Below are 23,273 nucleotides of genomic sequence, written 5' to 3' on the forward strand. Positions count from 1 at the left end.
GTGGAGTTCAGTGATAACCCATTGAATGGCGTGTGTCTTCCTCAGGCCCTTCCTGAGTCCTGGGAACACCTTTGACTACAGTGACATTCCCCTTCCGCCATCCAGGAAAACAGTGTCTTCCATACCGTCTGATCCCCTTTAGGATCCTCCTAGCCTCCAGCCTCTCCACCCAGCTCCTGCCCTGAAGGGGCCCCACATGTGTTTGCTTTTACAATCAAATTTGGCCTCAAGTCTCTCTTAGATAGCCAATCCAAATTGTCTCCCAGTGTCACCCTATATCACAATATTATTTGGGACCTTTAAAAATACCAGTCCCCCAAGCTCCCAACCCCATCTCTGAAATACTTCTTTTTGACACAAAACCCTTTCAGAAAGGTCATTTCTTACATTTCACAATAGTTTAACACCATGAAAAAGAGCAACTTTATAACCTAGATGTGTTCTTCAAAGCATTAGCCTTTGATTTCCTACTGACTGCTCATTTTTGCTTCTCCAGTGCACAATATGGCTTAGGAGGTATTAAGGACACTGTGTTAGCTACTTCTCTACTGCCACAATAAACCCTGGGACAAAGACAACTTCCAGAAGGCAGGGCTTATTTAGAGTTTACAATCCCAGAGGGATCCAAATCCATTTTCCTCACAAACAGAGGAGGAAGTAAGGCTCTGAGCGTATGTGCATTGTTCAACAAGGGCACAGCCATGTCAGGAACTAATGGTCTCAGCCTCACAGGAGTGGCAAAGCCTTCCCCAGATGAGGGGAGAGAGATGGCCAAGGCTTTCTCTCCAGTCAAGAGCAAATGTTGCTAGTGTGTATGGAAAATATTCACTGCATATTTCTCTCCTCAGATGGTTACTGCTTGAAGACCGATCCCGTCCAGAGACTACTCTGCCAAGATGAGCTAAAGCTGTCTCCTAGTTCAACTATATATAATAATGCTGCCTCCTTGTTTATCTCCATTAATAACCCTATCTGTATGCAAAAACCCCGTATCCCTGTTCAGCTGTATACAGTAAACAGACTGCGTTTTGGGGGTGCTATGGCTTTTTCTCTTAGAGAGTCCAGACCACCCACATGGCTCAATAAGTCGTGACAACTTCCAGAAACATTTAGAATCAACAAATGCTTTTCTCAGAGATATGCCTTGTTAGAAGCATATCCAGGGTATTATTAGACTATTCTGAAGGGGAACACAGGCCAGAGGCCATCTGGGTGGATCTGAAGGCAGTCAGTCTGCTTATGAGGATGGGAGGGCCTGAGGTAAGGGCAGCAGTTATGAGAACCCAGAACTCACTAGATATCCTTCACAGATGGATGGACGCACAGAACGTGCTGGTTAGATGGGAGGAAGGGAACAGGAAGTCCTGGCCATAAAAAGCATGGACTACCATGAACAATGGTTGGGACTCAAGAAATGAGTTTGTGAGGGGGAGGCAGATGGGAGGGACAATCTGCCAAGTCGGTGTGAGTAGGAGATGGGAAACGGGCACCCCCAAAGCAAGGAGAGATGTAGGGCAGGGGCAAGCGAGCTTTGCATGGTTTTAGGGATGTGCTGCAGTGTCAAGATCACTGAGATGTAAGGGACAGTGAGAGCCAAACGGGAAACCGAGAACAGGTTAGTGAAATGTCCTCCAGCCTCTGTTCCCTTCATTCCAGTTCCCCTGAGAACAGTTGTGCTAAACTCAGCTGGTATCCCAGAGTCCTTTCAAATATCGGGGATGAAGAATACCCAAAGGACAGAATTTATCCATTTCTGTGCACATTTCCCAAGGAGGGATTAGCCAAACCATGAACTCTGACACATTTGGCAGCATGACAGTCAGGTCATGCTCTTGCAGTTGTAGCTCAGTCTCATGACAAATTTGCAATTCAAAAACAGCTAGTGTCTGTCTTTCTCTTTGATAGATTTAATTCTACGTAATTTCTGTTTTTAATTTTATGTGTATGGATGCTTTGCCTACAGGGATGTCTGTGCATCATCTGCATGCCCGGGGCCAGGGAGGCCAGAAGAGAGCATTGGATTCTCTGGAGTCACAGACTGTTGTGAACTACCACGTAGGTGCTGGGAACAGAACCTCGGTCCTCTGACCCTGGGTCCTAGCAGCCAGTGCTCTTAACTGCTGAGCCATCTCTGTCCAGCACTTTTATCCCATCTGCCTTCTTAAGTAAAAACAGTTACTAGGAAAAGAAAAAAAAAGCTGTAGTAACAACTCCAGAAGAAGGATCCTACATAGTGCCTTGTGGATAATGCATTGGATTGCATGGAAAAAGATAAAAGAATTTTCCCATGGCATTGGCAGTGGCTAGCTGCTCTATACATTCAGTGAATAGAATCGTTAGAGCAGTTTATACATCTTCACGGGGGTCAGCTGAGAGGTCAGGTGACAAAGTCAGCTGCATTACTGGAAAACAGTCATGTTAACACTCCTACTCCCTTTAGGACAATCCCTTGGGGATGTGTCATACTAAGATGACATGCAGTCTCTCTACCATTCCAAGACAGACAAATTCCCCTTTAATCTTGCTCCAGATGTCCGCTTCTCCTAATGAGCAACAGATGAAGAAGCTGGCTAGAGTCGAGGCTCTTAGACCTACACTGGGCTTTAACATTAGCACAGCCTCAGGACCAGACCACAGCAGAGTGATAAGCAGAATCCTTGCTTTTCTCTGGACCCCAGACTCATAGAGTGCATTGCAGGACAAGCTGGGATGATCCCCAGCACTTAAGTTTACGTAAAATCGGGGCGTGGACACAAACCTGTAATGCTAGTACTTGGAAAGCCGAGAAGGGGGGGGGCATGAGTCTGAGGCTAGCCTAGATTATAAAATGATGACTCAAATAATAAGTAAATAAGCCTACATAAGATTGTATGCATATGGTGGTGTTCCCTCGGGATTGACATTTTTCTCCTGGAGCGAGCAAGGAGGTTTAAAGGCTTGTGAAACTCACAGAAACTTACAGAACAAGTAAGATCCCTCTGGAGTGTTACAGAAACAGTAAGTGGCTGCTACAGGAGAAGAGAGTCTTCAGCTGTGTGGGTTCTGCAAGCTAAACAGGAAATGCAGGGACACAGCTCTCAGGCTATCTCATGCTAACTGCACCTAGGTTCCTGAAAGTAACCTTCGTCAAGTAGCCCCTGACCTACTTTTCTGCTTGACCGCAATCCTTTCTCGGGTGTGCTGTGAGCCTATCTGGAGTGAGTAGGCGTTTCTGTGTCCGTCCGACCTCAGGAAAAAGTCAAGCAACCGACCTGTCATCATCCAGTTGCGCGTATGCAGATGACCTGAGGGGAGATCTCCACTGTAGGAAGGGTGCTTGTGTATCAGTGGTTGTGGTCTCTCTAAGGAAAGCCAGGCATGAGCAGTTGCTACCTAGGAACGTTCAAGACAGAAGTAATGAGAGACTGACAGCCCGAGAGCGTGGGAGCTCGGAGGAGGGAGAATGAGAACAGGCTTTCTAAATGTGATTCTAAGTTGCATCTTAAAGGAAAAACATCTGCCAGTCAGGTGTTGGGGGTGGGGGGTGGGGGGTGGGGGGGAGGGATAAAAGGAACATCCCAGAACATCCTATTCCAGCAGGGAATGGCACAGATTGTGACAGGAAAGCCAGATATGGCACAGTTGGGACCCACAAGGTATCTGGTAGAGCTAAAATGTAAAAAGCACAGGACATAGATAGAGGCACTGGGAAGTCCACAATGCAGATGGCAGTGAGCATTGTGGGCCCAGCAGGCTAGGATTCACACTGTAGGAGTAGCTACATATGGAGAGGAGAGCCCATGTGACAAGAGATGCTTTTATAAATGCCATTCTGTCACTGGAGGGTAAGCCAAAGTACCCTGGAGAGGTAAGATGGCTTAGCAGATAAAGGCACTTGTCCCATTAGACAGACAGATGCCCAGAGCCCACAGTGGAAAGATAGAAGTGACTAGAAGTTGTTCTCTGACGTACACCCTTGTGCCGTGGCACATGCACAACCATACTTAGTAAACATGGAATATAAATTATTTTTTAAAGCAGTCTGGAAGCCGGGCAGTGGGGGCGCATGCCTTTAATCCCAACACTTGGGAGGCAGAGGCAGGTGGATTTCTGAGTTCGAGGCCAACCTGGTCTACAGAGTGAGTTCCAGGACAGTCACGGCTACACAGAGAAACCTTGTCTCAAAACAAACAAACAAACAAAACAAAACAAAACAAAACAACAAACAAACAAAAGGGGTCTGGAGCGGAGGTAGGATTAGAAGGATTAGAAGATTTTTGTATTGTATTGTAAGAGAGAGGAACTCAGAAATTCACCAGGGCAGGAACGAAGGCAGCTGGTATCTGGAGTGCTGGCGGGTAGGTGCAGTTTACTGAATGCCTGGACCTCGTGCTGGCATTACATCACCCTCTGGCTTCATTTGCCCTTACTCCCTGGGAGTAGGCGCTATTAAGGATTTGTTATTCCAGGACATTCATGCAAGCACCCACAAGCACCATGCTTCGCCCCAGCTCTGTCACCTTCATTTCCAGTAACTACACTGACTATTTTCTGGATCTCTCACTACAGGAACTCCAAAGTCCCTATTGGAGACCTGGAGACTCAGTGAGCACACACCTGAGACAGGTGACTCCCAGCTCCCTGCCAGACTCCTGACATGGAACACATACGCCATGTTTCTCACCTAAAAGAGATGTGACCACAGGTTGAGGAGGCTCAAGATAGAGGTCTCCATGCTAATGAGGTACCTAGAGGCCTGGAGGGCGTAGCCAAAAAGCTTTCCTCCCAGGCCTGCCAAGTCTCCCTGTCTCAACCTGCTCTACTTTACCAAACTTCCCGGCATTGTTTTGCGTTCCACACTGTACCTCTCTAATAGAGGGTAGAGGGAAGCATTTATCTGTGAGCAGGGCTAGCTAAGCACCAGCTCTGTGTGCGCTGCTCAGCTTCCGGTGTTTGGACACAGTGTGTTTGTTACTGAGCTGCCCGGAGTTCATCTTCCCACTTGCAAAGCATTGATTTAAACAACCACGCAACAAGAGTCCTGTGATGATTCTATAGGGATGATGTGGACCCAAAGGCATTCCCTTGCCCTCTCTTGTGTCTCTGCTCACATGAAAAAGCCAAGATTTCTGAGAAAACGGACCATTAGGAGGAAAAAAGGGAAAACCTCTTGTAGGCCCAATTATACAGCCATTCCACAGCTTAATAAGGTATGAATCTGCCCTTTCATTATCTGGACTCTTAGTGTTATTATAATTAAATGAAGGATTAATAAAACTAGGTTCAATTTTAAATTACTACATAATGTGTCGTTACTTCTCCTTCCCCTGTTTATCATATGATTTTTTTTTTTTTTTTGGTTATCATAGAAAGAAAATGAGCGTCAGTCTCTGTGACATTTTATACACATAGATCATTATGTGTGTGTGAGTGTGTGTGTGTGTGTGGGGGGGGTTCTGGCAATCAAATGCAGGGCCTTGAGCATCCTAGGTAACCCCTCTACCACTATGTGACAAGCCAATACATTTGGTGCTTTCTCACTTCTCCCCAGCCATGTTATGTTATGTTAAATTCCCTCATCTATACATTGGGAACAGCAGCCCTATTTTTTTTAAAATAGGATTCTTATAAGCACTGTAGGAGATCAAACATAAAAAATCCTCTTGCAAACTAAGTATGTTCACACACAATGAAGTCACAGTATGATGACAAGATTTCTATAGCTTTTGGGAGGTACATTATCCCCTGTGTAGGCTAACTCAATTAAACTCTTGATATGTGCATGTTCATGTGTGTACGTATGTGTGTAAATATGTACAGATGTTTTATATTTAGGGACATCTGTATGTGTGTGTATACATATATATTGCACATATTTAGGAAGCTTATAAAATAAGTTTCCATGTGTTTTTTTCCCAGACATCCTTAGAGTGAGTTACACCCTCTCCTCCCTCCATCCCTGCCCTACCTTCCCATTCTACTTCCTACTCAAACTTCCCTTCCTATTTAGGTTGCCAAATAAGAAGCCCACTGTATGGGATACATCCCTCCAGTTGTTGGTCAGGGATATCCTAGAGACCTGCAAAGTAATACAGGCTCCTGTCACTGCTCTCTGCTGCCCACGGAGCTTAACAGTAAGGCTCTGTCACAGAAGACACACCGTAGTAGCAGGACATGGAGAGACAGTGTTGATACTGACCTGGAGGCTTCCTTCCTTCTGGCTGCCTTCCATAGTATTAGAAGGTGCTATGTAGGCTGTTGAAAGGAAGGATATTCATCAACAGTCCTACCCAGCTGTGACCCCTGTGAACTACAGCAATCACCAACATGGCAAGATCTGCTCATGGATAGAAACATAGCATAAATGTTAGAGAGGTAAACCAACTACTTTCTGATGGCTTGAAGACCCATTTCCCAGGAAGAAACACATGCCTGTGACTGTGACTCTGGCTAAGAACCAACCAAGGGTTGGGGAGCTCACAGGGGCATGGGGTGAACCCATTATTTCTTTGCTAAATTGACATAGTATCAAACTACCCTCTAAATCTGAATTTCTCTCCTTATGGATGAATGTAGCTCTCAGACCTCATCAGAGATGTTTCTTCTTCGCGCAGTGCAATACAGAACCTTACAATTGGTCAAAGTGCAGAGGACAAATACCTACTGGGTGCTTTGCCACAAATGGGACAATCAATCACACCCACGGAAGCTCGGGGACTATTGTAGGAGAGAGGGTGGAAAATTTGTAAGTGTTAGAGGTTTCAATGGGGGGAATTTGAAGACCCAACATCTCTGGGACATGATGATTCTGCTCATGAACTCACAGCAGCTATGGATAAATGAAGAAGACCACCACAAGATCAAGCCAGTCAGCATTCCGGCACGCGCTGGGGAGGGGTGGCTCTGCAGGCCCTGCCCATCACAGAGGAGCTATGGACCTGTGATGGCTTCTGGGACAGGGTTTCCTTAAGGTTGTGACTCCTGTTAGGTTGACCATCTTGGTGGATTGCCCCAGAACCAGGGAGCCTAGGTTATAAAAACAAACACTATACAATTCGAAGTAGGGAGGGAGGTAAGGAAAGGGTCTGGAAGAAGTTAGGGAGAAGAATGGGGCGATTATGATTAAATCACCTTGTTATATGCATGCATCAAATTCTCAAAGAAATAATTAAAATAATATATATCAGAAATATTTTCAGGCTGGTGAGATGGCTCAATGGGTAAGAGCACTGACTGCTCTTCCAAATGTCCTGATTCTAATCCTAGCAACCACATGGTGGCTCACAACCCCCCATGAGGAGATCTGACACCCTCTTCTGGTAGTCTGAAGACAGCTACAGTGTACTTATGTATAATAATAAATAAATCTTTGGGCCAGAGTGAGCAGGCACTGAGCGTGCGGAGTTGACCGGAGTGAGCGGGGCTGACCAGAGCGAGCAGAGGTCCTAAATTCAATTCCCAACAACCACATGAAGGCTCACAACCATCTGTACAGCTACAGTGCACTCACATACATAAAATAAAGAAATCTTTAGAAAAATAGAAAATAAATATCTTTCTGAGGAAAAAAGATGTGGTGAAGAGGTCATACCTTTCCCACAAAAATAAATTTCCAAGTTCTAATTTCTGAGGTTAAAGCCACATAGGTGGTTTCCCATCTAACACCAAGTGAGGACAAGGAGACATCCTATCACAGGCACCCTGTTCTGCACCCTGCCACAGTGCCATTCTGAACCAAGGCTGGCCCTGTGCCTTTAGTTTCAGGGTGGGACAACGACCCAAGAAAGTTATGTCAGCCCTTTCAGTCCCTGGTTCTATTCCGGATGGGAATACGGGCAAAGAAGAGCCGATGCGAAGGCCTCCTTGATCTGCTCCTGGGACATCAGGAAGTGCTCTTCCCTTCCTCCCAGGAAAGCCAAACCAAGTCAAGCGGGAGCTATTTCTGGCCTGTCTGACCCTGTGTGGAGAAAATCTGCCCGAGGGAAGCTAAGACAGAATGAGACAGAGAAGGGGAGACCAGCCCATTCATGTTGCCCAAGGACATGTCTGGTTCTAGCCACTAAAGTCCCAGGCCCTGCACCCCACCCCTCAGACTTGGGCACACATGGAGGGCTGGTCCTCCTAGAGAGAGGGTAAGAGAGATGCTGAACACCTTGCTTTATTTACCCTTGCGCCAAATTGAGGTGCAGGCCAAGCCAGGTCCTAGGGATGCACCTTCACGAGTTAAGCCCTGAGATCTCTTGAAGCTACTTTGAGCTGAGTTCCAGGCACTTGCAACCTAAAATGTTAACACACTCTGCCAAAGAATGTGTCCCAATTAAACTAGCAAGGTAAATCAACGGAGGAAATACGTTATTTTTAGAATTTAAAATGTGAGGAGGAAAGGGGATCATGTGGTCGCTTCTAAGGTGGAGATTGTTTGACAAAGAAGCACTGATATATATGTGTGTATACACGTGTACACACACACACACACAAAAGAGGGGAAAAAGAAGCAAATGAAAACACTGGTGTCAGGGAAACAATCCCGCAGAGAAAGATCAGATCCGCAAATGAGCAAAGATCCCTAAGAACAAATAAGGCGGTTTGGGGAGGGAGATATAGAAGAAGCCAAAGTAACTTCATCTTTTTCTTAGAATCAGACCTGCCCTGAAGGAAGAAAAAACAACTTAGCTCTCCCAGCAGGCTGTAGAAAAACTAGAGCAGCCAACACTTCCATAGATGGGGAATGGTTCACAAGTCTTGAGCCAGAAATCTTCAGGAGAACTTGGGGGGTGGGGAGCTTCTGAGGGAGAGATCGGAGAGCCTTGCCTGGCTTCATTTCCAGCCTCCCCCCCCCCCCCCCCCAAATACAGCAAAGCACCATACAACACTCCATGATCATACAGTGAGTGCTACATGGCCATGTGGAGTTACATGATCTCTAGAGCTCCTTCTTGGGCAGGTAAACAAAAAAACAGGACAGAACTGGAAGTGCTAGGGAAAAAAAAATAAAAACAACTCCCCCCCCCACCCCCAGCCTCTCCTCAAGGTGGCAGGTAACAAGTCAGAGAGCACAGCAAGGGATGGATGTCAAGGCAGCTGTGGACGCCTTCACACCCGAAGCTCCCCAGTGTTAGCAACCTGCGATCCCAGAGGGCCTCCTCTGAGAAGGCTGCTAGAAGGGACAAGGTCAGCTCCCCCACTTGCACGAGAGCCACCTCAGAAGGGCAGGCTCTCTGGCTTTCTGAAGAAAACCTGAGACTGGGGCCCCTTGGACCTCTTTGGGTTTGTCCCAGGCATCTTATCCCTCCTCCTCTCTTTCTTCTTTTTCCTTTACCTACTAGTTCCCACTCCCTGCCTCCTCCCCAGCCTCTCCTCCCCACCCACCCTACACCCTCCTTTCCCCTTCTGCCTCTTCCTTCCATCACCCTCTCTTTCCTCTCCCTTCTCCCAATTCTCCTCCCTCTCTCCCTCCTCCTCTTCTGCCCCTTCTCTCCATCCCTCTCTACCTGTCTCCTCTTTTCTCTCTCTCTCTTCCCCTCCCCATCTTTGTCTTAAGGTCTTGCCTTCCATGCAAGGGTCCTGCCACTAAGCTACACTCCCAGCCCTCTATCTTAAAGTAGTAGCTCACTTCTATCCCTCATTCCTTAAGCTATTTCATTCTGACTCATGCTGCTCTTTCCTAGTTCTTCAATTTTTGTTTTTGTTTTTGTTTTGAGACAGTGTTTCTTTGTGTAGCCTGAGCTGTCCCAGAACTCACTCTGTAGACCAGGCTGGCCTTGAGCTCTTCCTCCCTACCTGGAAGTTCCTTAGTTTTCTAAGAAGGTGAGATCACAGAGTATGGCTAACTTTGGGCGACCCCTTAAGTTATTTTTACTTTTTGGTTTGTTTCTCTGTATTAAGGATGGGACCCATCTAGTATGTGCCAGACAAGTGTCATACCCCTGAACTACATCTCCACCCAGACACCATTTCTACTGCAGTGATTCAAAAACTAAGAAATGAGCTATTATCTCCATAGAATTACAGCTCAAGGACCAAGAAAACAAGAGCGAGCGGTGTGATGTCTTGTGACACGGGGCCTTTCATCCTCTTGAATGATTCATACTTTGTTTTCTGACACCTATCAGATGCCACTAAATCCCCCTCAGTCATATTTCTCTTGGGGATGTTTTGGGCAGCATCTTTCCAACACAAACACTTTGCAATCTTCAGGAGACAAGCAGGTGGTGACTTTCAAGGAAGAAATAACACTGTTTGAACATGGGCATAAAGCGTTGGCATTGGGGAGCTTTGCCTTTAAAAGGTGAAAAGGTGAGTGAGTTAGCTAATGGGATTAAAAGCTGTCTGGGAGTAGAAAATCAGATACACTCCCTGGATTTTAAAGTACATGATTACATTTTATATCGATTTGAAGACTGGAGAGTTCTTTTAATGGCTTGTTCTCTAATTCACTTACAATTTGGGAAGGCCCCACCTAAGAAACAGGATTTCCTTTCTCTCTAAACCAGGATGCTCCTAACTGTCCAAGAAAGGAAGAAGGCAGAACCCTAGGAAGTATCCTATTATCCTGAAGTGTGTTCCACACACAGTAGTCAGGCTGCTGGCATGGGCGGCCCTTGCCTTCCTTCACAGGGAGCTTGCCCAGCTGAGCAGCTGTCTCCTGCAGCTCTGGCAAGGAGATGGAGCACCCTGGGGGCTCTGAGTACTGCCACTTGTATTACCACAGGAGCTGTGTGGGAGATCTGATGGCGTTCTGGGCACCATGTCGTCTGCAGAGGGTGGCACAAGTAGGAACGAGTGGAGTCTGGGAGTCTTCCTGCCTGGATCTCTCAGTTTTGCAACTAGGGATGAATGAATTTCCAAACTTTCCTCAAGGGTATTCTCTGCGGCTGTGAGAAGGCGGATGCTAGCATACCCACACTACAGGCCACACCCCCATATCCCCCAACCGAAGAGTTATTTTATTTTAATGATGGGGTCTATCTAATAGCCAAGGAACCCTCCTGCTCCAACATCCCTACGCTGAGATGGCAGATAGATGTCTTCAGACACACTGGAAGAGGGCATCGGATCCCATTACAGATGGTTGTGAGCCACCAAGTGGTTGCCGGGAATTGAACTCAGGACTTTCAGAAGAGCAGTCAGTGCTCTTAACTGCTGAGTCATCTCTCCACTCCCACCCTATACTGCACCATTCTTTATCTCTAGTCTTGTCTATTGACTGGTAGGAAAGAGGAAGAGGGCTGAGGAGAAAAGGGGGTTCCTCTGTCCTTGACTTTTTGGTACTGATTTGACATGGACCAAACTGACCACCCCTGGCTGAAGTAATCAGATATATTTAACATAAACCAAAACCCTATCTCATATCTGCCTCTCTCCATCCTTTCCTTGATGCACGACCCTGATGGCTAAGCTAGCTGTCCTTGAATTCAAATCCTTGGTCCCCTCTTGAGTGCTGAGATTATAGGCATGTACTACCATCCCTGGCCTTCTCCTTCTTTATTTAAAAAAGAAGAAGAAGAAGAAGAAGAAGAAGAAGGAGGAGGAGGAGGAGGAGGAGGAGGAGGAGGAGGAGGAGGAGGAGGAGGAGGAGGAGGAGGAGAAGGAGAAGAAGAAGAAGCCACAAGTCATATTTTGGCAAAGTTACTTAATGACATTATCACATTCAGTATCATACCCAAGGTGCCCATGGCTAGACTCCAACTCTCATGAATTTTAAGAGAATACTGGAAATAGAAAGGGAATAAATATTTAAATATGAAAATCAGTCTCTCAGTGCTTAATGTTCCCCAAATTACTTGCCAATAATAGAGACAGCAGCTCAAAGGGTGAAAAGATGAGAGGGCGTGGCATGCTGTGTTTCAGTTAGGTGGCTCTGCCAGTCCCACTGGGATTCAGAGACCAAACCCGCTGGTATTTTCCAGAACATGAGTCTGTTGATTGCCCAGCAAGCCTGGCTCTGCTGCCCCAGAGCACTTCCCAGCATTCCTAACTTGGCATTTCCCCAATGGCAGAACAATGATTGCTTTTCTGTTACCATGCAGTCTAGTTCATTAGCAATCCACTTTGTCTTTTTCACTGAGTCCAAAGTGTGCCAATGCCTTCCAAAGAAATGCCGTGACATTTTATATATGTTTTGAGGAGCATGGTTCAGGGCCAGTGAAATGGCTCAGCAAGTTACAGCACCTGCTGCTAAAACTGTCCCCCAGAGCCCGCGCAGTGAAAGTAGCAAGCCAACTCCCAAAAGCTGTCCTCATTACCAAACGTGGGGTCACAGTAAGTACCCTAAGAAGTTAAAGAGAGCTAGTGACGCCCTGCAGGTCCCTCTTCCCACCATGATCACAGTGGAGAAATATGCCTTGTGCCTTTACTGTTAATGTGGCTGTGTTTGTTGGTTTATTGAGGACAAATGACCAAACTTGGTTTCTTCGGGTACAGAGCACGACAACGTGACATCCACATCTCTGTGGTGGCACACTCTGCAATCCCCTACACAAAATAAATAAAACTGTAATAAAAAAATAATCTGTCTAGTCAGTTATGAAAGGTAAAACATTTTGATGAAAAAGAACTGGACCTGTCTTGGAATCTCATTATTTGTATGAAGTAAAAGATTGTATGAAGTAAAAGATAACTTTTTTTTTTTTTTTTTTTTTTTTTGGTGTTTCAAGACAGGGTTTCTCTGTGCAGCCCTGGCTGTCCTGGAACTCACTCTGTAGACCAGACTGGCCTCGAACTCAGAAATCCGCCTGCCTCTGCCTCCCGAGTACTGGGATTTAAAGCGTGCGTCACCACACCCGGCAAGATAACTTTTTCTATAAAGTTTATTTTTTAGATTATGTGTGTATAGGAGTATGTCTGTTATACAAATACTTGCATGGGATTGTAGGCAGCTGTGGAGGCCAGAGTCCAAGTCTGGAACTGGAATTGCACATGGTTGTAAGAGACCCAGGAATTGAACTCTGGTCCTCTGGAAGAGCAGCATATGGTCTAAACTGCTGCTGAGTCATCTCTCCAGCCCCAAGATATATGTGTGTGTCTGTGTGTGTCTATGTGTGTTACATGTGCAAGTATATTATATATGTGTGTTACATGTGTGTGCCTGTTTTACATGTGTGCCCATGAGTTATATGTGCCTCTGTGTTACATATATAACACACATATTTCTTATATATGTGCATATTACATGTGTGTTGCATGTGTGTCTTTATGTTACATGTGTCTGTGTGTTACATATATAACACCTGTGTTTGTGTTATATATGTGTATGTTATAGGTTTGTGTGTATGTCTGTGTTACATGTGTGTGTCTGTGTTACATGCATGTGTTATATATGTGTATGTGTGTGTGTGTATCATACAATGCAATGATACTTGCCTGAGTTCAAACATAGTAAAGCCCCATATTTTGCCCTTCATTCACACAACACTTGTTTTTCCACACTCTTCCATCTAACACAAACCTACTGAACAGTTACTGTGTGATGTAATTCCTGAGGCTACAGCAGTCACATGACCTCAATTCTATGGCGCATCTACAGAAAATACCAGCAGCCAATGCACGCAGATCAGTATGTCTGCTCACTAGTCTACATTGTGACTCTTTGCGGGGAAATCTGGGGTCTGGTCTATGGCTGGGGGGGTGGGGGGGGACAGCGGAGAGGAGTTAAAGTGGCCTCCTAGGAGTAGGCAAAAGGACAGCAGCCCTGACAAAGCTCTTGGGCTAAGAGGAAATCTGACGAATTAGTGAAGAAGAAAAACTTCTAGAATGAGCTAAACACAGGCCTAAGAGATGACTGTGACAGGCATAAGCTGAGGTGGTGCACGGGGAGGCATTGTTTGGCAATGGTCCTACAAAGGGCATCTTGTGCACTCAGGAAATCCAGGATGAGGATTCTACACTGCAGTTTGCATCTCTAATCTCTATTTTAAAAGAGGCAGATTTTTCAAAAGTCCTTCAAACACAGCCACCCGTCAGCATCCCTGGGGGATGAGTGCCAGGTTCCCTTTGGGTGATGAAAACCTGCAGATGAGTGAGTCCTTTGCATCAAATGGTGCAGCATTTTCACATAATCTATATACACCCTTCTGTATATTTGGCATGTTCTCTGCCTGACTTGTAACACCTAAGTCAGTGTAACTGCTATGGGATAATTGTTAAACTGCATTGTTTAAAAATAAAATCACAAGGAAGTTTACACACATTCAATACAGACACATTGTTTGTTTGTTTTTTCCCCCAAATATTTTCCATTCAAGATGGGTTGAACCCTGAAATGTGTCACCTGTGGATGAAGAGGTCTGTGGGCCTCTCCTTTGCATGAACCATGAACTCTCACATACCTGGAATCCTATTGAGCGTCACCCAGAAATGCTCATCGGGGCTGAAAGTATCTTTGGACCAATGGAGCAAATCAACCGCCCGTGGGTCACGGAGAACAAAGTTAGCAAACTCTCTCGACAGGGCGACATAGGCAGAGCCAAAATAAATGGTGAGGTTGTGGGGCGGTGGAGGCTTCAGAGCCGTGGTTCTGATCACGTAGGAAAGCTCTTTGCTTAGGTGTTCTCGGTGGACGTACCTGGTCCTTCCAATGGCGTGAGCTGGAGGCAGCACCCCGGGAGTGAGGTTCTTCCCCTTAAGCCCTTTCAGGTACTGAACTATCTCCTTGTTGGTTTTCAGGGGGAAGTCTTGTCCACAGGTGTTGATGGCGTACTTCCAGGGGACCTCGGAGGAGGACAGGTCTTTGATGCAGTTCAGGTCAGCCTGGAGCCGGGAGATTCCACCATAGACCACCGGCTCCATCTTAGAAGCCAGAAAGGCATTGGGGAAGCAGCTCACTAACTGTTCCACGGCACCTTTGAATTCAGCTGTTGCCTTTTCATCCACGTGAACACAGTAGATATTTTGAGGCATGAAGATTGCCCTGAAGAGCCTTGCAAAGGTATCAAAATTGTGATGGATGACCATGACATACGCCAGAGGAAAATCGACCTCTTCCTGAGATAAAGGGGCAGTGATATAGTGGCTTTGGGTCACATATTCTGTGCAAGAAGGCTTCTCGTGAATCATTAGTTTGTTTCTCCACAGGAACCGGCTTTTCCCGTCGATGAAGGATGAGCACACTTGAGCCAGCATCACCGAGTCTGAGATGTTCAGCTTCTGGTAGCTTTGATCTCCCCCAAAACTTAACACATAGAGCACAATAAAAACGATGACAGTAGTCACAGACACTATGAAGAAGTAACGCATGGACGGAGGCATGCCTCAAAGAGGGTCTCCGACGTCAGAGTCCGTCAAGCTTGGCCAATCCCTTCTCGGACTTACTTTTTCCTGGGAGTTCTCGCTGTGGTACATGCTCCAGTCAGTGTGAATTGCGGCTGTTTTCTCTCCCCGGAGCCCAGCAGCGAGCTCTCTCCTGGAGCTGATATTAGAATCTGATCCCGCCTCTCTCAAACCTCCTTTGTCTAAATCCTAGCAGCAGGTTGCCGAAGCCCAGCCTTTTCCTCCTCCTCTGGCCTCCCGGTTTGCATCTGCTGACTTTTACTCTCCTTGCTACCTCTTTTTCAATTGAGTTTCTCACCTCCCCTTTCGTTCCTTTTCTTCAGGGGTTTCTGCTAGCTCTTTTCTCTTGTTACAATCGGCACGGCAAAACCCAAAGTGGATGGGATGAGCCGGGCTAGGGCTAGGCGTGTGAAGGGTTTCCTGCCTTCCTCCACTGCCTCTCTCTTCTGCTCTGTTACCTACTCTCCCCGGTGTGCTAGGTTAACAACCCAGGGGATCTAAAAGAGCCTCAGTTCTGTTAGTGGCTGTTTCGGGAGATTCTACTCGAATGACACAATCTGAAATAAAAGCACACCTCCTCCATCCAAGCTCCATTGTAATGTTTTCTGGCCCCACCCCACCAGTTTCCAAAACACGAGCTCCCAGGAGGAGGAGTTCCGGTCCTAAGGGATCTGACAGGGCAGAGGTGGGGGGATGGAGGGGGGAGTGACTTTGACTTAAACCCCCTTCTCCTCGTACTCTGGCCTCTGCCCTGGTGTTACAGAATGTACAGGTCTGTACGGTCTCATTTGGATGAGACCTGAAGACTTCACGGAAAAGAGCTTGAATCCTGGCCGCCAAAGGACGTTCAGATCTACATCTCAATTAGAACCTTAAGGGTTTAAGCACCCAGAGACCACTCGAGAGCTCTCCTATATCCTTGACTTTATAGTCAAAACAAAACAAAGCAAAACAGGGTCTCAGGCAATCCGTTCTGACCTGGAACTATCCTCCAGCCCCTACTTCCCAAGAGCTGGGTTTTCAGGATCTACACACTCACAACCCAGTTTTCCACCACCTCCATTTAGATGCGGTTTTAAGCAGTGTCCTTTTGACTGGGGGCTGCCTTTCCATTTTCCTTTGCTAGTTATCTGCATTTCTCAAGTGAGAGTCTGTACCTTGTGGGTTGACTTGCAATGGGAAATGAGTCTGCATTCCAGCCTGTGAAGAAAGAGTGCCCTTCGGTGACCAGTCTTCCTTCTGCAGAGTCTAGACTAGCACAGCAAGCAGATTCCTTCCAAGTAGGAACTTGAGATTCCAAGTGCCCAGACTCCAGTCCAATGGCAAGCCACGTCCTGAGCTACAGTTTCATTCGTCCAGATTTTATTTACATGTTTTTTTCCTGTTTATATATTATTTTTCTTTCCTCTTATTAATCCTCTTCCTGTACCTGCATCAAACAAATATTTTGAGAAACCCTCCCCTGGACTTTTAGGTCAGTTGTGAAAGAAAATGCAGCCATTTTGTAAAGTGGCTCACTCTCCTTCAAGTTATCTTCTTTGGTGTAGGGCAAAGGACAGTTCGATCTCTGGCTTCATCTTTTTTTTTTTTTTTCAAAAATAACACTGTTAAATATTAGGTTACTACGTCTGCTGTGTCTTAACAACAGAGGGTAATTTTGTCATCAGTAATTTCATTTTGCCAATGCCCTCGGCTTAGAATGAATACTGAAATAGTTGCAGCCTGACAAAGCATTCGGTATACAGATACGTAACTTAATTATGGTAACTGAATCTGTTTACATTACCCTTTCCAACTGGCCAATAGCACGGAGGTTCAGATTTGTGCAGACTGGGGAGGGGAGGCGGAGAAACATTAATGACATTACTTTATTAAGATATACAGATACTGCCCAAAATAAGAATTTTCAGAATGCTTCTGAATTCAATCCAGAACTGTCAATGATGCTGTTCACAGGTAGCTATTGTTCCTCTTTTGCCTGCCCTTGGACCAATTTCCCCAACTCACAGGTCCGAGATTACAAATCCCTATAGGAGAATGTTTTGCAAAACCGGCTATCATATTTGAGGATGCCTGTTACCTGGTACTTCTGATCAGGCTGCAGTCCAGCCTGCTTATCTAGAATGGAGACTGTGAGCTTTTTGCTACTGAAACAGGACGTCGCAGCCTTCCCTACCTGCCTTTTCCTTCAGTCAAGGACAAAGTTGATACTTGCAGCCTTAGCAACCATGCCCCAGGTCCTCACTTTGGAAGCAATTACTCCTGAACTAGCCAATTAATCAGGCTAGACAAGTCTATCCTTCCCTGGGGCCATCTTAAAGACATTCTCTCTGCTGCACACAGAACCCTTAACGTGGTGAACGCTGTTCAAGACTTCTTCTTTCGGAGAACTGGCTATATAGCTCAGTGGTAAAGTACTTGTTTAGTGGTTAAGTACTTGTTTAGTACCCAAGGCCCTGGGTTCAACACACACACATTGAGAGAGAGAGAGAGAGAGAGAGAGAGAGAGAGAGAGAGAGAGAGAGAGAGAGAAAGAGAGAGAGAGAGAGAAAGAGAGAGAGAGTTATTAAGCTATTAAGTTATATAGAACACAGCTCCAAGATGTAGAGAGTACTGTTTACTATTGTTTATTTGAAACAACACTAGACTTGGAACCTAACACAGTCATGTTATCCCAGCACTTTGGAGACTAAGGCAGGGAGGATATCAAGTTCAAGGCCAGCCTGGGCAACTTAATGAGACCCTATCACAAAACAGAAATTAAAATAGAGATTTAAAAAGAGAGAGGGAAGGGGGAAATGAGAGCATAATAGTTTTTAAACTGGGGCTGGAGAGACAGCTCAGGAGTGGAACATGAGGAGGCCCTGAGTTCAATCCTCAGCACTGCCAAAAAAGAAGGAAAGAATAAAAAGCAGTCAATCAACAGAGACTGAGAAGGCCTGTCCTTTGGACATTCAGTACCTTTGGCCTTTCCTTAAAGGAAGGACAAGATAGAGCTCACCTGACCCTGAGAAACCCTGAGGGGGGGGGGAAGCAAGATAGAGAAAAATCAAAAATCAAAAACAAACAAAACAAAACAAAAACAAAAAACCAACAACTGAGAGCCCCTGCTTGCCCCACCCAGTCTGCTGCAAGGGAGGCAGGAAAGACCTGGGTCTGGGTGCTGGTGCAAAAGCAAGGCAAACAGCTTTGGCTTCATCCTGTTACTCAGAAGCACACAGAAAGATCACATGCAGAACACCTCCAGGCAAGACCCGGCAGCCACTGGTGGAAGCTTCCTCCCCACCTCTTCCCTCTGCTGAGCTGCAGGCACTCACACACACACACTCACACACACACACACACACACACACACACTCCTCATTATGCTTTCATAATTGGTCTGGGACTTGTTCTTCATCCCCAATTCATCTTTACTCTTTACTAGGGGAAGATCTTGAGAAGGCACGGGTTCATACAGAAACACCATACAGAAACAAACACCAGATTAGTAAAGTTACACAGTAGCAAAAAGAAAAAAAAAAAAAAAAAAAAAAAGGCACAGGAAGCTGGGCTTGAAGAGAATGGGCTGGCTGAAAATTTAATGGAGTTACATTGAGGAGGGTCAAGTTAATCAGGCAGAAAGGGCTGACAGAAGGAATGAACCCAGATGGGTGCCTAGGGCTTCTCTTTGGAAGGACACTTTTGGATAACACTTTTGTATAGCTTGCTTTAAGGTTTGTTTTCATGATGTGACCATGTCTTTGAGAAACCCAGGCCAGCCTAGAACTCTTGATGGTCCTACCTTAGCATCCTGAGTGCTGGGATGACAGACACAGTCCACTGCGTTGGGATCTGCAGTGCTTTGTTATGGCAGCTCCATCAAATGACTCAGGGATTTCTCCATCATTATAAAGCGTAGGGATTTGCTTTTCACTTGGAATTAAGCTGAGAAAGTGCAGGACCTTGCCATCCCCCCTGACTCTGCCTGACCAATTAAGTAACTCCATCCCAGGTTGACTGATAGTTTAGAAATGATACTTTTCCATTGTGCTTCAGTAGCAATGATCATGAGAAGGAGGAGGAAGAGGGGAGGAGGGGGAGGAGGAGATAGGAGGGGGGAGGAAGGGGAGGAGGAGGAGGGAGAAAGGGGAGGAGAAGGAGGAGGGGAAGGAGGGGAGGAGGGGAAGAGGGGAGGAGGGGGAGGAGAAGGGAAGGGGAAGAGGGGGAGGAATTTTAAAGTCCATCTTTAACTAAAACAATCCTTCCACAACTTAGATGTCTTCCAATGGGGTCCTCTAGAGAAAACCTTCCTCTTGGGGCCAATCATTTTGCTTTTTATTCCTTACACTTAATTAACAACAGAATGAGTTGTTATCTGATCTGCAGAATCCAAAGGGTTCTTTAAGTTCTTGTCTCAGTGTGGGTGGGGACTTGTCTAACAGGCAGAACTTTAAAGACCCCGGTGGTAAGCTTAGTGGGTCAGCAGCCCACGGCATCACCCATGAGCTGCACCTATTGTTGCTGAGGCCAAGGTTGGTCACACAGACTCCTCCTGGCTGCAGGATGATTTTAAGCAAATACTTGCAAAGCAGTCATGGTGCATCCAGATAAGTCATGTCAAGGTGCACATGGTGACAGTATTGCATGCAGCCATCAGAAACAAGAAGAGCTTGGCTTTGGGGACTTAGAAAATGACGGGGGGTTTCAGTCTGTAGTCCAGGTTGGCTGACCTAGGGCTCACGTTGAGGGCCAGGCTGATGTTGATGTCTCTCCTGCCTCAGCCTTGGTGCTAGGCTTGGTAACAGCTTCCAGGTCCAAACCGTACCTCAAAATGTAACTTACATTCACTGGTAAAAGTTAATTGTTTAACCTTGGGATGGTAACAGACTCCTTAACTGTGTTACCAAAACAAGCGTTCTTCCAAAGTGGGTGTGTCTGTAACTCCCAGGTAAGAATAGAGCAGATCGGTGACTTGCCAAAATTCAGCTTACCATCTCTCTGCCTGGAATTGGGGTGGAGATGCTAAAATACAAGATCAGGACTTTCACCTAGGAGTGCAGGAGATACCATGGAAGACTGACCATGTACATTTCAGTCCAAGATAATAACAGTGGTGCAAAGTTTGAGAATCCCTGGACCAGAGACCAATTTTTTTTTTACTCCCTTCTTCCCTCAACAGTCCCACTGGATCTCCTTTTACCATCGCTGAATGATATGCTAGAGGGAAAAATGTTTTGTAGATTTTAAATGCCACACAATGTAGGAAATTTTGCATGAACTGAAATGATTGTTATCCTGATCATTACAGCATGATTTATTATGGAAAATGGATGGGTGGACTGGTTGTCCCAGAGTATCGGGGGCAATCTTTACTCCTTACCAAGATACCGAAATATTGGATGCTCTCATCACTTATGAAAAATAACTTAATAATTGCATATACCCTACGCATATCCTCATGTATATTTTAAAATCACCTCTAGATGACTTCAAACGCCTAGTATAATGTAATTGTCATATCAAGAGCTGTCATACTTTGTTATATAGGGAATAATGACAAGAAAAACCTCTGTACATGTACAGTGCAGATGCAATAGTTTGTTTGTTTGTTTGTTTGTTTTTAAATAATCAGATTAGGAGATCTTTTAAAGATTTATTTATTTATTATATGTAAGTACACTGTAGCTGTCTTCAGACACTCCAGAAGAGGGCGCCAGATCTCGTTACGGATGGTTGTGAGCCACCATGTGGTTGCAGGGATTTGAACTCTGGACCTTCGGAAGAGCAGTCGGGTGCTCTTACCCACTGAGCCATCTCACCAGCCCTGTTTGTTTGTTTTTAAGACAAAGTCTCCTGGAACCCCAACTGGCCTTGAACTTACTATGTAGCTGAGGTTTACCTTGAACCCCCGATCTTCCTGCCCCCACCTTGCAAGTACTAGGATTACAAGTGTCCACACCATAGCACCCAACTGCTAGATGACAATAGTCTTTGGGGAGAACGGCTTCTATCTGAGATCACTGAATCCATGAATTCAGAGCCACGGTGCGACAGGCCAACTGTACAGGAAGAATGTGAGAAGCTGAGTATGCGGACATATGGTGGCTGCCCCTGAAATGAGAGAAAGCCCAGGTAGAAGCCAGCCACCACCTGATGCGTCTCTGATTACTACACCCAGTGATTACTCTTTTCTGTGATGTGTCTGTCCTTCACAAGTCATTGGGAAGGACAACTTAATGAGCATTGCTGTGTGGAGCATCTAGTCTTTCTGAATTAGGGTGTGTGTGTTGGGAGTGCACATGTCTAGGAAAAGGATTTTAAAAAATAAAGACAAGAAGAGAACTGGTTCTGGAACTCGGTTGATAGAGCGCTTGTGGAGTCCAAAGGGAACACTGGAAACGCATCCCTGAATTCTAGTAGTCTGGCAAATGGAGGCACGAGGGTCTACAGGTTCAAGGTTGTCCCTTAGGCTGGCCTGAGAGCCTAAGGGTGTGACTCAGTGGATAGGGTGCTTATCATACAGGTATGAGGTCAGGAGGTCAGCTCCTCAGCCCAGCATAAGGAGAGCCTAGTGGACATGGCAGCCTGTCTTTAATTCTAGAATGATTCTAGGGGTGCGTTGGCTTGATAGACTGGCTGTACCTTAGAGTTGCAGGTTCAGAGAGAGACACCTCAGCAGATGAAGTGGAAAGTGATGAAGAAAAATCTTTAAGGTCGACGACCTCTGGCCTGCACATGTACCCATACACATGTAAACATGCCTACACATGCTTGAATATCACAGACACGTGTGGTTCTGATGCCTTGATTGTGAATCTGCAAGTGAGTGCTGAAGGTCCTATTCCCCAATTGGTTCTTGATTGATCCATAAAGATACCATCGACCAATGGTTGGGTAGAAGAGGTGGGACTTCCAGGCTCCTACAGGCAGGCTAATAGACACAGGAGAGGAAAGAGGATTCACCATGCTTTGGAGGGAGAGAGAGCCACCAGCCACGTGAGATCTCAGGTGGAGTGACCATTGGCTGCTTCCCTGATTGGGCTGGGGTAGCAGGTGAGAGATTAGACGCATAACTAAGCTGAGGGCAGATTTAGGGTGCTGAGCAAGGGATCAAGAGAAGGGCACACTAGCTGAGAGAGGTGTAGAAGAGGCCAGCCGCTGAGCTGTAAGGCAAGTTTAAAATGAGCTAATGTGTGTGTGTGTGTCTTTCATCTGTGGATCCAAGGGAACCAGGGCAGTGGCTGGTAGCGCAGTCTGCCCAGAGCTTAAAATGGGATAGTAAAAACTACGCGCTACAGTTGCGCTTACCCTGTCTTGGCACAACAAACAAACAACAAACAGAGAAAACAATAGAAAAACGCCACTATAATGAAGACGTAGGACACTGATCATCTGATGGGGAGCTGTAATCAGTACAACTTAGAAAAATAACCCAGCAGTTTCCCTCCCACAAACTAGCTCAGGAAAGATACCTATTTATCCAAGGACATATAATTCAGAAATATCTACAGACTTGTGACTCACACACTTGACACAAAGTAAAAACCAACCAAACCTCTATTAGTGGTTATTTCACAGTGCATTGCTTAACCCCTACACTGTTGATATCCGAGGTTGAAATGCCTTCTATGGATCTGTGTGTGCAATGCAGGATGTCCAGGTGCAGACCTTTCTGTCTTCCATCCTTTAGATTCCAGTAGCATCCTTTGCTTTCAACCTTCAGCTGTGACCACCCCACATGTCTCCAGGTCCTAGTCCTTCTCTATATTTGGTAATGAGAATTCTTGCATGAAATTCAGTGGCTTGTCATAAGAAAAACTAAATCTCCTGAACATAACATTGAGCCCAAAGTGCCTGCCATGTTGTATATTTCTATGTCTATAAGGACGCAAATAGGGAAATGTCACCTGCTCCATTGAACATGAGACTATGCATTGGGGTGCTGTGCCCAAGACTGTATAGTGAACACATCACAGTGAACTTGTATGCATCAATCCCGTTCTGAAAGAGACACATGGAACTTGCTGAAAAGCATGGACTCCTTG

The 23,273-nt window shown here is 45.9% G+C and overlaps 2 protein-coding genes across 2 annotated transcripts in view; both read right to left on the reverse strand.

The window, feature by feature from the left end:
• The window catches only part of LOC110307912 (N-acetyllactosaminide beta-1,6-N-acetylglucosaminyl-transferase), a 74,176-nt gene extending 56,460 nt beyond the window's left edge, over positions 1 to 17,716 (reverse strand). Inside the window, exon 1 of the mRNA XM_021180181.3 lies at positions 14,307 to 17,716. Coding sequence (XP_021035840.1) covers positions 14,307 to 15,225 — 919 coding nt within the window. The 5' untranslated portion in view covers positions 15,226 to 17,716. The remainder of the gene's footprint in view (positions 1 to 14,306) is intronic.
• Positions 1 to 23,273, reverse strand: part of LOC147001020 (N-acetyllactosaminide beta-1,6-N-acetylglucosaminyl-transferase-like) — a 95,106-nt gene that overhangs the window by 43,880 nt on the left and 27,953 nt on the right. The gene's annotated exons all lie outside the window — the stretch shown is intronic.

This window comes from Mus caroli, unplaced genomic scaffold (assembly GCF_978045245.1).
Source record: "Mus caroli unplaced genomic scaffold, Mus_caroli_1 scaffold_15, whole genome shotgun sequence".
Classification (NCBI taxonomy): domain Eukaryota; kingdom Metazoa; phylum Chordata; class Mammalia; order Rodentia; family Muridae; genus Mus; species Mus caroli.